The sequence below is a fragment of the Hippopotamus amphibius genome, chromosome 9 (assembly GCF_030028045.1).
Source record: "Hippopotamus amphibius kiboko isolate mHipAmp2 chromosome 9, mHipAmp2.hap2, whole genome shotgun sequence".
NCBI classification, from domain to species: domain Eukaryota; kingdom Metazoa; phylum Chordata; class Mammalia; order Artiodactyla; family Hippopotamidae; genus Hippopotamus; species Hippopotamus amphibius.
Window position 1 is genome coordinate 131,177,997 of NC_080194.1, and position 13,603 is coordinate 131,191,599.

General features: G+C 48.3%; 1 protein-coding gene across 5 annotated transcripts in view; it reads left to right on the top strand.

Annotated features, from left to right (window-relative positions):
• Positions 1-13,603, top strand: part of SNX29 (sorting nexin 29) — a 559,063-nt gene that overhangs the window by 61,274 nt on the left and 484,186 nt on the right. For all 5 annotated transcript variants that reach the window (XM_057748481.1, XM_057748482.1, XM_057748483.1 and 2 more), the window contains 4 exons: positions 2,335-2,515; positions 5,512-5,582; positions 6,771-7,019; positions 9,360-9,735. In XM_057748481.1, the coding sequence (XP_057604464.1) occupies positions 2,335-2,515; positions 5,512-5,582; positions 6,771-7,019; positions 9,360-9,735 (877 nt within the window). The remainder of the gene's footprint in view (positions 1-2,334; positions 2,516-5,511; positions 5,583-6,770; positions 7,020-9,359; positions 9,736-13,603) is intronic.

The window sequence follows — 13,603 nt, forward strand, 5'->3', positions numbered from 1 at the left end:
AACCCTGGGTGATTCTGCACGTGGGGGCCTGCTTTAAGGGAGAGGAGTCTGAAGCTTAGCATGGTTGAGGGATGTGCCCAGGGTCATTCCGCTGAAGAGCTCCTCACCTGCTGTCCTGCCGGCTGGACCGGAAGCTTGTTAGGGACGAGTGCTTGTCCACCTGGCAGCCCACAGCCCCACCCAGCTCGTGGCTCCTGGGAAGGAGGCAGTCCGCGCTCCCTGAGCTGAGCTGCAGTCTTAGAGTGAGCTTATTAACGTGGCGTCCAGTTTATGGAGATGTGTACATTCGCATCCTTCCGGAAGGAAGGTTGAAAGATCTTTCACCTTGTCAGAGGGCTCCGAGTCTGCTTAGCTCCTGGGTTAGAATCCCCATCGGGCTGCAGGGACGCAGCAGCTTCTCCCTCTGGACATCAGGCTGTTGCGAACATGATCCTTTTTAAAGAGGCAGAGCCCCTCCTCACTTCGCAAGGCCGTGTGATGACGTGGTTTGCAGTGAGACACACTGAGGTCCCTTTCTGCTGTATCGCTTATTACCGCGTATCACTGGGCTGGTTACTTCACTTGTCCGGGCCTCTGCCTTGTCTTTGAAATGCAGACGCCTTGGTAGTTGTGAGGACTGAGGTCAGATGGAAAGTGTGGCGTGCAATGGCTGGTACGTAGTTAATGCTCAGTGAGTAGCAGCGGCTGTTGCTGTTGTTGCCGTTATTATTACTGGCAGCATTGAAAAGTGTTGGTGGATTATTGTTAAGTAAAGAAGATTGGTCATAAAATTAGGTGTACACTAGAATTACACCTATGAATAAAAATCTGTGTGCGTATGGACTAAGAAGGCAGGATGTGAGGCGACATGATGACTATTTTCTGGGTAAAAACAAACTTCTTAGCTTTCCCTTAAAGCCTTAAATCTGTTCCTATGCTCAGACCTATGGAACTCTCCCCTAAGGAGCTAGAAACGAGGACAGTGAGTTTGTACAGGGATGTTCAAAGTGCTGTACAGGGAAAATTGACATCATACTGTGTTCCCGGCAGTTGCGAAAGAAATTGTGTTTATCTGGGGAGCCAGCAAAAGTCATGTTTTCAAGGGTCTTTTTTTTTTTAAATAAATTTATTTACTTATTTATTGGCTGCATTGGGTCTTTGTTGCTGCACACGGGCTTTTCTGTAGTTGTGGCGAGCAGGGGCTTCTCTAGTTGCGGTGAGTGGGCTTCTCATTGCGGTGGCTTCTTTTGTTGTGCAGCACGGGCTCTAGGCACATGGGCTTCAGTAGTTGTGGCACATGGGCTCAGTAGTTGTGGTGCACAGGGTTAGTTGCTCCATGGCATGTGGGATTGTCCCAGCCCAGGGCTCGAAGCTGTGTCCCCTGCATTGGCAGGTAGATTCTTAACCACTGCGCCACCAGGGAAGTCCTCAGAGATCTTTAACTGTTACAGGAAAATGTTCATGATGTAGACAAGAAAAGAAACAAGTCAGGATACAAAGCTACGTGTGTGTGTGTGTGTCTGTATACATATACAACACACAGTATGATGGTATCTTAATTTCTTATGGGTGCTCTAACAAATTACCACAAACTTTGTGGCTTAAAACAGCACAAATTAATTTTCTTACAGTTACGGAGGGCAGAAGTCCAGAGTCAGTTTCACTAGGCTCAAGTCAAGACGATGGCAGGGCCGGCTCCTTCTGGAGGCTCCAGGGCAGGATCTGTCCCTTGCCTCTTCCGGCTTCTGGTGGCTTCCGGCAGTCCTTGGCTGTGGCCGCATCACTCCAGGCTCTGCTTCCCTAGTCACGGTGCTGCCTTCTCTTGTGCATCAGCTCTCCCTCTCTCTCCCTCTTTTAAAGACATTTGTGATTATGTCAGGTCTACAGGGACTACCCAGGATAATCTCTCCATCTCCAGACCCTTAATTTAACCATACCTGCAGAGACCCTTTTGCTGTATAAGGTAACACGCACAGGTTCCAGGGATTAAGATGTGGTTATCTTTGGGGGTCATAATTCAGCTATCACAGATGTCAGTTTCATATAAAAAAGCAAAGTGCCCGCAAAAAGACTGACTTTTTGAAAATGTTAACGTTGTTCACCTCTGGTTGGTGGAAGGGGGGTCATTTTTATTTTCAGTATACTCTCGGGTATCTTCCTTGTCTGTGCTAAGAAGTAACTTTTACAGCGCTCAAAACTGCCCACGGACATGTATACCTTCTTTTTTTAAAAAATATTCTTTTCCATTATGGTAAATCAACTGTACTTCATTAAAAAAACAACAAAAAACTGCGCATGGACTGTTCCTCTGCAAACGATGCGCGTCCCCACGGCGCGGCCCCGCTGTCTCTGCAGAGCCCGTGTTCTGGTTCTACGTGAAGGAGGTCCTCAGCAAGCACGAGCTGCAGCGCTTCTACGCCCTGCGCCACATCGCCTCGGACGTGGGCCGCGGCCGCGCCTGGCTGCGCTGCGCCCTCAACGAGCACTCCCTGGAGCGCTACCTGCACATGCTCCTGGCCGACCGTGGCAGGCTCAGGTACCTGGGCGGGGCTCGGGAGGCAGGGCTCGGGGAGGGGGTGCGCCGACAGGTGACCGTCGCAGCATCTGCCCGCCTGCATCTGGGCTGTCCGGGTTCCCCTCTCCCAGCCCCAGTTTGTCCAGCTGTGCTTTGGGGACAGTGGACCAGAGACTACATGAGGATGCCTGTAAAGGGTTTCCTCCGCGTGGCAGCTGCATGCAGCAAGCACTCAGTAGATGCTTGTTATTATTAAGGCCTGGGATGCGGCGAGAGCTGTGGCCTTAGGACACAGCCTGCGCCTCATTTGGTGGAATTTTAATCTGGGCTTCTTTTAAATTTAGAATTTCTTTCTCTTTATATGTTGGGGTGTTCAGTGCCCGGTTGCATGTCGTGTCTCTTCTTGCATGCTGGGTACTACAGTACACGGCTCCTTCTGGTTTTTTTGAGGGTAATCCATCCCAAACTGATGGAAAGAAATAGGGAAGTTTTAAGTTGGGGAGAGAAGTCATTTGTTTAAAAAAACAACATCCTGTTTTACTTTGTTTTCTTTTTTCTTGATCATAAAGGTCACTCGTTGGTTAACATAGGCCAGGTTATGCTGCCATGACAAGCATCGTATACACCTCAGGGGCTGGAGGCAGCCAGGTTCATTTCTTCCTCCTGTTGCATGTCTGTCATGGGTGGGGTGTGTCTCAGCTCAGGGACCCAGGCTGACAGGGGCTCTGCCTTTACATGTGCTTTCCTGATTGCCAAGGCAGGACAAGGGGCTGTGACTCAGGGAAGCACTGGCTCTTAAAGCCTCTGCCTGCCGTGATGCTTCGCTTCCGCTCGTATTTCATTGGCCGGCAAGTCACACGGGCAAGCTCCGTGGGGTGGGCGAGGTATGTTTATCCCACATCCATGGGGAGAGGCCACTGAATACGCGCCAGCGATGGTGCCGTCAGCCACGTCCCTTCAGAGACATTTGACGGTGCTGTAGGACCCACCGGGACCAAACTTAAATCACTCATAAATGACACAGACATCAGTGCTAACATGTTGGTATTTTTTCCTGTCATTTTGCTTGTACACTGATGTTTGTGGCCTCTCTCTCTCTCTCTCATTCACTTGCTGCCGTTTTCTCTCTGAGAAGGGTGGACTAGACATGTTTTGTGTCACCTGGTGATACAAAGGGACAGTGATCAATTCTGCCCCGGTTCCTTGAATAACTTCCACATCGGCAGTGCACAGATCCTCACCAGTGAAATGCCATTGAATTCAACAAGCTGGCATTTCATAAGTGCTGTGACGCATTCCTGTGATTTCGTATCTTGCTGTGCATTCCCTAGCTCAGGTCTCCTCTTCTGTTTCTTCTGCTTCTTGTGGTCACCCCTCTACCAGTAGTTTGTTGGACGTTCTGGGATTGTGCACTAAGGCTGTTAAAGATACCCTTGACGTTCTGTTGACGTTGCCAGTGATACCTTGTCCAGTTGTGTGTTCAGACCCCGTGGGTACGAAATGGTAGGGATGTGGGCCAGGATGACTGGTGTCAGCTGTACCTGTGTGCTGCTTAGGGTCTGAGTTGGGAGGCTGCGAATGTCTGTATGTACCTCTGAGCATTAACCAGCTTTCATTAAGGAGAGCATACTCACGTTTCGTACAGTAGTTTTTTTTAGTGAAGCTCTCTCCACAGATCATTTACAAGTGCAGCCCGCCTTCCCTATCCCCAGGTTCCGCGTCTGTGCACTCAGCCAGCCACGGACTGTGTTTAAGAGCCGTGGTTGGTTGAATCCATGGATGCAGAATCAGCCGCAGGTTTGGAGAGCCAGCTCTGCGATGCTGTTATATAGAAGCGTCCGCAGATTTTGGTATCCATAGTGGGTCCCGGAACCAATCCCCCATGGATACCAAGGGACGGCTGTAGTTGTACTCTCAACGTCAAGGTGGAAGGGAACAGTGAGCAGCTAAAGCGAATCAGCTGTTAAGAGTCACAGTTGAACTTACCTGAATTCACTACCCACTCAGACCGGACGTGGGGAAACCAAATTCATTTACTTGTATGAAAACTGGCTCCAGTTTGTAAAACATCACAATTTTGGGAAGCAGAAGTCTAGTTGCCAGCTTGGCCATGTTGTCTGTGCTTCCACTGCTGTTTTTGCTGGGTTAAGTGAGTTGAAAGTGATGTGTCTCTTTCCTCTTTCTGTGAGTCGCATTCAGTCACTTCAGCCACTGTGTGTCTGGTCTCTTGCTGAACTCCAGGTCACCCATCACTGACTGTGCTTCAGGGAAGTTGAGTTTTGACTCCATCAGTTTAGAGTTCTCTCACCTGAAGGGAAAGTCAGGGGGGTGAGGATATTTCCTTGTTATTGCTTAGCCGGGAGTCGGATAAAGAGCTGGGGAATGAGGCTGGGAGACCAGCTTTGAGCGCTGGCTGTACCATTTATTACCGAATGACCTTGAGCAGTGGAATGAGCTGTAGGCCTTTCTGTCCCCTCCTACCCCACTGCTGTTTACATTTGTGGGCCTTTTTAGCTTCCCAGCCCTTTCCAGGGGAAACTTGGGCTTTTGAGGCTGCACCCAAGCTAGTATTATATATAAATGCCCTGGTTGATGTGGAACTACAATTTCTTTCTAAAGTAGTCTCTTCTTGTATTAGCCCGATCAGGGAGGCCCTGTGGGCTGGCTTGGATTTCCTGTCTGTCTCTTAGAGACATAGCTTGAGTGGAAGTCACTCCTCTGTCTGTCCCCTTCTCCTTTTCTGCTTCATAAATACCGCCTTTACATTTCATGCCTATTTCAGTACTTTCAAGCTCAGGGGACTCTGAAGATCTCAGGGGACCAATGAGGAAGTTGTAGGATATACGCGTTCATTCCTTTGTTTATAACCAGAAGCCTCAGCACAGTAGAGGCCTCGTATGTCCACTCTGGGATGACCAGGCATGGATTTTCCAGGGAGCCGTTTGTGGGGATTGTCGGGCTGACGGTTGCTGAGAACCACTGTTCAGAGGTTTTCCTCTCTCTCTTTCAATTTGCAGCACTTTTTATGAAGACTGGGCATTTGTGATGGATGAAGAAAGGTCTAGCATGCTTCCTACCATGGCAGCTGGTAAGCCTGGCCAGGGGCGGGGGTGGGGGGTCCTGTGGAGCTTGGTGAGCAGAGGAGGCTACCTGGGAGTGAATTTATAACTCCAAGGGATGCTCTGATTTCCCCGTCCCTCACTGAATTAATGAGTCACTTGCCACTGTCCTTACTTTTTGGTGGAGATGAGCATTGAGTCCATTCATCTAGAATCTGATACCCTGATTGGGAAAGCATGGGGTTGAGGGGTTTTGGCTGTGGCTTTGCAAGTGTAATATAAAGAACTGGGGAACTGGAGAGGAGACCTACCTTTGAAGCCTGGCTCTACCCATCTCTGGCAGGTGGCCTGGGGCAGATCCTGTGAGCTTTTTTACCTTTACTTTCCTCTTCTGTGAGATGCGATCCCTGATAGCATGGCAGTCACCTGTATAGGGCTGTGAAAGAATCAGATGTGAGAAAGCGTCAAATACATGATTTGTCACCATGAAAGCCCTGCATTGATGCTAGTGGGTGAATTGTTAAATTGTTTAACATTTGACTCTCACTCAAAGGGTGACCCCAACAGAAGTGGGTAACTTGCTTCTTTCTTTCAAATCCTTTGTTGCCTCCTTTTTCTGTCTTTCCTGGAAGTTTACACTGAGTCCCACCTACCAAGAGCTATGTTAGGCTTGTCCATTGATAAGGAGATGTCAGGTGACCATGATGTCCTGTGTGGGCCACAGGAGACCAGGGCAAGTTTTTGCTGAAAGTGATATAATGGTAGTGATATTGATGCACATTTTTTGATTGCTTACTGAGCTGTTTTTGGTGGGTGATGGTCTTTAATAGTCTGTGAGAGAGATGCTGTCATCCCGTTTATAGATAAGGAAGCTGAAGCTCAGAGAGGTCATGAATAGCTTGACCAAGGTCTCAGAGCACGTAAGTCACAGTGCTGGGATTCAGCCCAGGCAGTCTGACTCCAGAACGTACGCCTTAACCTCCCCAGGTTGACTTCTTATTTGCATTTGTCTTCCTGATAGATAGGGAGAGAATTTGGAAAGACTCAATTCCAGTGACAGCAGCACCTCCTGACCCCTGTTTTGTGGGTGGTTTTTATTATCATTTGAGATGAGTGTGTACCGTCTCGTGTACTGTAACATCTGCAGCTTGTCTGTGGTGTTGGAGGTGTGACTGTTGAACAGCAGACACACCGGGCTTTTCCCTCTTGGGGGGCAGGTCTGAACTCCATACTTTTTGCGATTAACATCGACAACAAGGACTTAAACGGGCAGAGTAAGGTTGCTCCCACCGTCTCCGACCTCTTGAAAGAATCCACGCAGAACGTGACGTCCTTGCTGAAGGAATCCACGCAAGGAGTGAGCAGCCTCTTCAGGGAGATCACGGCATCCTCGGCCGTCTCCATCCTCATCAGGCCTGAGCAGGAGACCGACCCCCTGCCTGTCGTGTCCAAGCACGTTGGTGTCGGTGAGCGGGAATGGGGGAGGACGGGGGGTGGGTGGGTGAGGATGACAGGTTGTGTCATCTGAAAGCGCCAACGGGAGTGAAATCTGATGCACTTGTATTTTCAGTTCAGGTCTGTGTTTATCTTCTTAAATTTTTTTTTTTTTTTTGTGACACTGTGTGACATGTGGGATCTTAGTTCCCTGACCAGGGATCAAACCCGTACCCCCTGCAGTGGAAGCTCAGAGTCCTAACCACTGGACTGCCAGGGAAATCCCCCCGTGTTTATCTTTCTTACCGTTATTCACTCAGAAAGGGATCTGAGAGCCTTTCTGAGATGTGAAGATGGTAGGCTAGCCCAGCCAGCAGCTCAGTCAGAGCAAACTGAAAGGAAGGGTGTGATGGTCACGTGAAGCCGGAGGAGGTTGATCTTCATTCCTTTATTCCTTCATCCATTCATTTATTTACTTATCCTTCTGATAAGTAGGGTGAAAACCCAGCTTAGAGTGCTGTGGAGAACGTATACTGTTGGGGGGATGACATTTAAGTGGAGGCTGGGGGAAGGGAGGAGTTGCTCAGCTTTGACTCTAAGCTGTGGGGAAGCAAAGGAAAGTTGATGTAGTTACGATTAATTTTTTTAGAAGGAATTTATATATTTTAAAAAATTTTATTATTTATTTATTTATTGGCTGCATTGGGACTTTGTTGCTGCAAATGGGCTTTCCTTAGTTGTGGAGAGCAGGGGCTACTCTTTGTTGCAGTGCATGGGCTTCTCAATGTGGTGGCTTCTCTTGTTGTGGAGCACGGGCTCTAGGTGCGTGGGCTTCAGTAGTTGTGGCTCACGGGCTCTAGAGCACAGGCTCAGTGATTGTGGTGCACAGGCTTAGTTGCTCTGTGGCATGTAGGATCTTCCTGGCCCAGGTCTCAAACCCATGTCCCCTGCATTGGCAGGTGGATTCTTAACCACTGTGCCACCAGGGAAGTTCTAGTTACGATTGATTTTGTGAGACATTTACAATACCCTTTGAGCCTTCTGGGACATCTAGAACGTTGCAACAGCAAAATTGGACATTGTGGGTATGAGGGCTTAGTCCTGGTATTCTCAAATCACTTAAACAAGGTGGTAATCATGGTCCTCCCTTTGGAATTATTAATGATGTGAAGACTCAGAATCCCAGGGAGTTTTCAGTGTACACTGGCTTTATCTGTCTTGTCCTCTCTTTCTCGAGCAGAGACCCCACGTGAATGACATAGAAATAGGACTGTTAATAACTTTGTGTAACAGAGATGCTGGAATTTGTATGCCCAAAGGAGTATCTTTTCCATCCGTTTTGGGGACCCTGCTTTTGACATCGTCTCAGAATTGTGACACTGGTGAAGCATTACCACGTCACACCTTGGGTTTAGGTGGATTCAACTTTTTGGAATTGGCTCCAGAGTGCCTCACACCAAAGTTTGTTGATTAAGATGGGTGAACAAACTGGCTCATCTAAGTGCTGGTCACCAAGGAAGCCTTGACTTCTGCTTCTTGTTAGTCTTTGCCATGTAACAAACAGCTCCAAAATGTAGTGGCTTAAAACAAACAACCACAATTTATTATTTTTTTATGATTCCGTGGGTTGGCAGGATGTTTCACCTGGGCTTCCTCATGGGGCTGCATTCAGCCAGTGGCTGAGCTGGAAGATCCAAGACGGCCCCACTCACACACCTGACTCTTGGCTGGGGCGTCTCAGTTTCCCCCCATGTGGCCTCTTGTCTTCCAATAAACTGGGCTGGCCTTGTCCGTGGTATTTTCAGGGCAGCATTCCATGAGGGTGGTGCCGAGGCTCTAGAACACACACACTGTTGTTTCTGCCACGTTCTGTTCTTCAGAGCAGAGCACTGAGCCCACCTAGATTCACGAGGAGAAATAGACACCACCCTTGATGGGGGACAGCAAACTCCCACTGTACAGGGGCATCGCGCCGGGCTGGGAGGAATTGTGGCCGTTAAACAATCAGCTACAGTCCCCAGACTAAGTTTCTTTGTCTCATCTCCCAGCCAGGAGAGCATTTTCCAAAGTGGAACAGTACAAATCATTTCAATAATGATACATCCTTCAAATCACCGTGCTTGGAAGGATTGCTTAGAAGGAATGATTGTAATGTATGCCCTGAGGCATATTTGTTCAAAGCAGAAGTAGAGGCCCACATCCATTTTGCTTGGTCTCCCACAGACAGTTTTTTCCCCAAGGATTAAAAAAATCGGATTTTATCTGAGATTTATTTTTTAGTAGAATAGTAGAGATTTTCCACAGTCTAGGGGCAGGATGGCTTGATCGTTGCTTTATCTTGCCTGCTTTTTCTTATCTCTATCTTTTGCCAGATGCCAAATGTAAAAGGGAACGGAAGAAGAAAAAGAAGGTGACCAACATCATCTCGTTTGATGACGAGGAAGACGAGCAGAGCTCCGGGGATGTTTTTAAGAAGATCCCTGGGGCAGGGGAGAGCTCGGAGGAGAACTCTGACCGCTCCTCGATCAATATCATGTCAGCCTTTGAAAGCCCCTTTGGGCCAAATTCCAACGGAAGTCAGAGCAGCAACTCCTGGAAAATTGATTCTCTGTCTTTGAATGGGGAGTTTGGGTACCAGAAGCTCGATGTGAAAAGCATCGATGATGAAGACGTGGATGAGAACGAGGACGATGTATACGGGAGCACGCCGGGAAGGAAGCGCCTGGGCCACTCGGAGTTGCTGGAAAAGTAAGTTCTGCTTGAGCTTCTGAGGAAGAGTGGTACATGAACTGCTCTTTCTGCAGTATTGGGTGAAATTAGACTGCAAGTTTTCTGTTTGTTTGGGGCATTATTTATTTTTCAGATCTTGATTTTGGAGGAAGAAGGTTGAGCTTGCTCTACTTCTGAGAACTAAGGGGAAGGAGCATATGTACTGTTTGAAGGTGCTTGTTGCAGAGTTGGTATCAAGACGTTGTACCTTGAAGTTCTTTTTCTTTTTTTTTTTTAATATTTATTTTATTTATTTATTTGGTTTCACCGAGTCCTAATTGTGGTGGCACTCTGCTTAGTTATGACTCGCCGGCTCCTTTAGTTGTGGCATGTGTACTCCTTAGTTGAGGCTTGTGTGCTCCGTAGTTGAGGCTCATGGGCTCCTTAGTTGGGCACGTGGGCGCCTTAGTTGTGACATGTGGGCTCCTTAGTTGTGGCAGGCAGGCTTCTTAGTGGTGGCATGCATGTAGGATCTAGTTCCCTGACCGGGGATTGAACCCAGGCCCCATGCATTGGGAACGTGGAGTCTCAACCACTGCACCACCAGGGAAGTCCCTGCCTTGAAATTCTTGCTTTATGTATACGTCTTTCGTTTTTGTTGCTTGCATCTGTAACTTGCCAGTAGCCCAGGAGAGAGGCAGGGTTTATCTGTGTTTATCTGCAGGGGTGTGAATGGCAGTAACTTGCCTGCACTCACCACCTTAACCCTGGAGCTGCTGTACATTTATGCCCGTGGGAGGGGCTTGGTGCATGTGAAGGTGTAAAGCAGAAAAGCATAGTTAGGAGCTTGGATCTTAGAATCAAGACAACCTGGGTTCTCACTTACTAGCTACGTGACTTAGGTTAGACTAGGTTTGAGTTTTTTCATCTCCCGGAGCCTCAGGCCTCACCTGAGACCTGGGGGAAACACAGCACCTGCTTTGTAGAGTTGTCGTCCAGTCATTGGGACCCTGTGTGTGGTGCCTTAGCCCAAGAATGCAGGACGCAGGCAGCTGCGGCTGCTGGTACGCTGTAACTCTTGCGGTAATTCCTGTGCTTGGTCTTACTTGTAATGCCCAGTAAACTAGTGACCTCTTCACCCGAGTTCTGTAGCGTGCAGTGCCGCCCTAGTCACGGGTGGCTTCAGAACCAGCCTGTGAGAGTATAAAATGAAGACACCGGGACCCCACGGTGCGATGAAGGGGCACAGTGTGCCTCCAGCCCTGAGCTTAGCATTTCCATGTGCTGAATTGGAGTTTTTTTTCTTTCTGATGAGACTCTGTTCCTGTCTTTGGTTTTTACTCTCATCCTCGTTCACCCGGATGCCCATGTTAGTAGTGTTGCCTTCTTGACCACTGGGGACAGGCCAGCTGCGGCAAGCTGCAGGTCACTGTACCCGAATTCTTAGAGCTGCCCGGGGGGCTCGTGAGTGTCACCCACCAAAGACTGCACGCCGCCAAGAGTTAAGATGTGTCAAAGCAACGGGCAAAACTGGGGTTAAGGTTAGGTTGTGCTGTGCTCCAAAGCTTATATGTACTGTCAGATATTTTCCGTGTTTCTACATAACCCTGAACCTCGATTGGTTGATATTTGGTTAGATCAATGTCACGATTTGCTAAAGGTTCCTCTGTTGTTGAGTATTTAGGTTGTTGGTATTATTTTTGTTTTCTGTTATCAGCCATTTCTGTTATCAGCCATTCTCGCTCACTGGGTATGAATGATTTTGTACTTGGATCCAGTCTTGTGACCCGCTGTATTAGGGTTCTCCCGAGAAACAGAATCAATTGTGTGTGTCTGTGTGTGTGTGTGTATGGCCGTCCCCACGTATGTGTGCATGTATCTAGGGAGATTTATTTTCAGGAATTGGCTCATGTGATTGTGAAACTTGACAAGTCCAAAATCTGCAAGGCAGGCCAGCCAGCTGGAGGCCCGGGAAGACGTGCAGTCTGAAGACCGTCTGCTGCCCGAATTTCTTCTTTGGGGGAAGCACAGTCTTTCACGCTTAAGGTCTTCAGCTGATTGGATGAGGTCCACCCAAATTATGGAGGGCAATCTGTTTTATTCGAAGTCTCCTGACTTAAATTTAATGTCAGCTTAGCAAATACCTGCACAGAAACATCAAGGATAATGTTTGGTCAAATATCTGGGTGCCACAGCCTAGCCAAGTTGACACACAAAGTTAACCATCACACCTGCCGACAGTTCTTCCTCTGGGCCTTTCAGGAAATGCCATTTGCATTCTCTGTCTCTGTAGGTGAGTGCACCTCTGCGTTGACTCACTCCACGAATTGGTTTTTTGGCCTCAAACGCAGTCGTTTCTCTTCCTAATGGACTGGAGCCACAGAGGGGAGGCTGGAGCGGGGAGGCCACCTTGCGAGCCAGGGTAGCTGCCCGCATGGTGATGTGTGAAACACAAAACAGTGCAGGGTGGCCTTTACAGGGTCCGGGCCCTTCGAGGCCATTGGGTCCCCTGTGGGTTACAGACAGCCGCTCCCTGGTGTAAAGCGGGGATCTTGAACGAACGTTCTGCAGAGCATCTTGGGGAAGGAGCAGAAAAATGATGAGTTGGCCTGCTAAGTAATACTTTCATTTTGCTTCTAAGCTGATATTCACGTGAAAGGTCTAGGAGCCTGGAGGGGCCAGAACTTTAAAAATTTAATAGCGCAGCCAGGTTTGTTAGGGGGAAGGGACCAGGCTGGGAGAAGCACGTGGTGGGTTGCAGTGGCCTCTGGCAAAGTCGAGCGCTCTGATGGTCTTTTAGATGCTCTGTTGGCCCAAAATTGGGTTTACACCTCTACTTGCTAGCAGTTAAACCACTTCTTTGATGACTGAGGAAAAATCTTGTCCCTCCTACCCCGGTATTTGTTAGTGATGGCCTTGTTGTTGTTCTTTTCTTAAAGCATTTTTTAATTTATTTTTGGCCACGCCCTGTGGCATGCGGGATCTTAGTTCCCTGACCAGGGATCGAACCGAACCTGTGCCCCCTGCAGTGGACCCCCAGGGAAGTCTCTGTTTTTTTCTTGAAAGAAGATAATACTTTTGTGATAAAAAGGGGTTTTCCTGTCACTTTATATGTGCTCCACGACACCAACAGGGAAGTGGGGCAAAAACATAATTCAAAAAGAGTTACAAGCATGAAAAAGGCTGCGCTTCACTAACAATTAAGCAAATGCAAAGTGACACCAGACACTGTCTTTTGATCACCTTCTGCGGCAAGATTTAAAAAGAGAACTGGGTGGACGGCGGCCCTGGGTTAGTGCCCTGCCGAGAAGGCCCGCTCTCAGTGTGTCCTCAGTGCTGGGAACCTTCCGGACACACAGCAGGCGTTAACTGTGGAGTAATGACGAGGCGCGGCTGGTGCCAGGGTCATCCTGATAGAGCCTGGTCGTGGCCACAGCCCTTGGGGAAGACGGCTTGACAGAATGTCAGGAGCCTTAAAGATGTTTATCCCCTTCAATTTAGTAATTCCAGTAATTCTGCCGCTGGGAGCTACGCTGAGGACGGGCCTCAGGAAGAAGCTTGCTGTATCCAGACGCCAACGTGCGGATGTAGAGACGCTGAACAATGAATCTGGCAAAAACGTGCAACCACAGGGGAACAGTTAACAGCGGAATATTTCATAGTTTAAATCTTAAAGTCTTAGTGTTCAGAATCTTAAACATCTTAAGTGACATCTGAGAGTATCTCAGGAGTGTGAAGATGAACTTGTGAGTTAATACTGAATGAAAAAAGCAAAATATGAAAACCTGCATCTGACTTCATTATGACTTGGTAAAGAAAAGTATGTGAGGAAAGAGAGAAAAGACACGAAGGAAATCGTGTCTACCTCAGCGGTGTTTTGGGTAATGGGGCTTTGGGTGTATTTTTT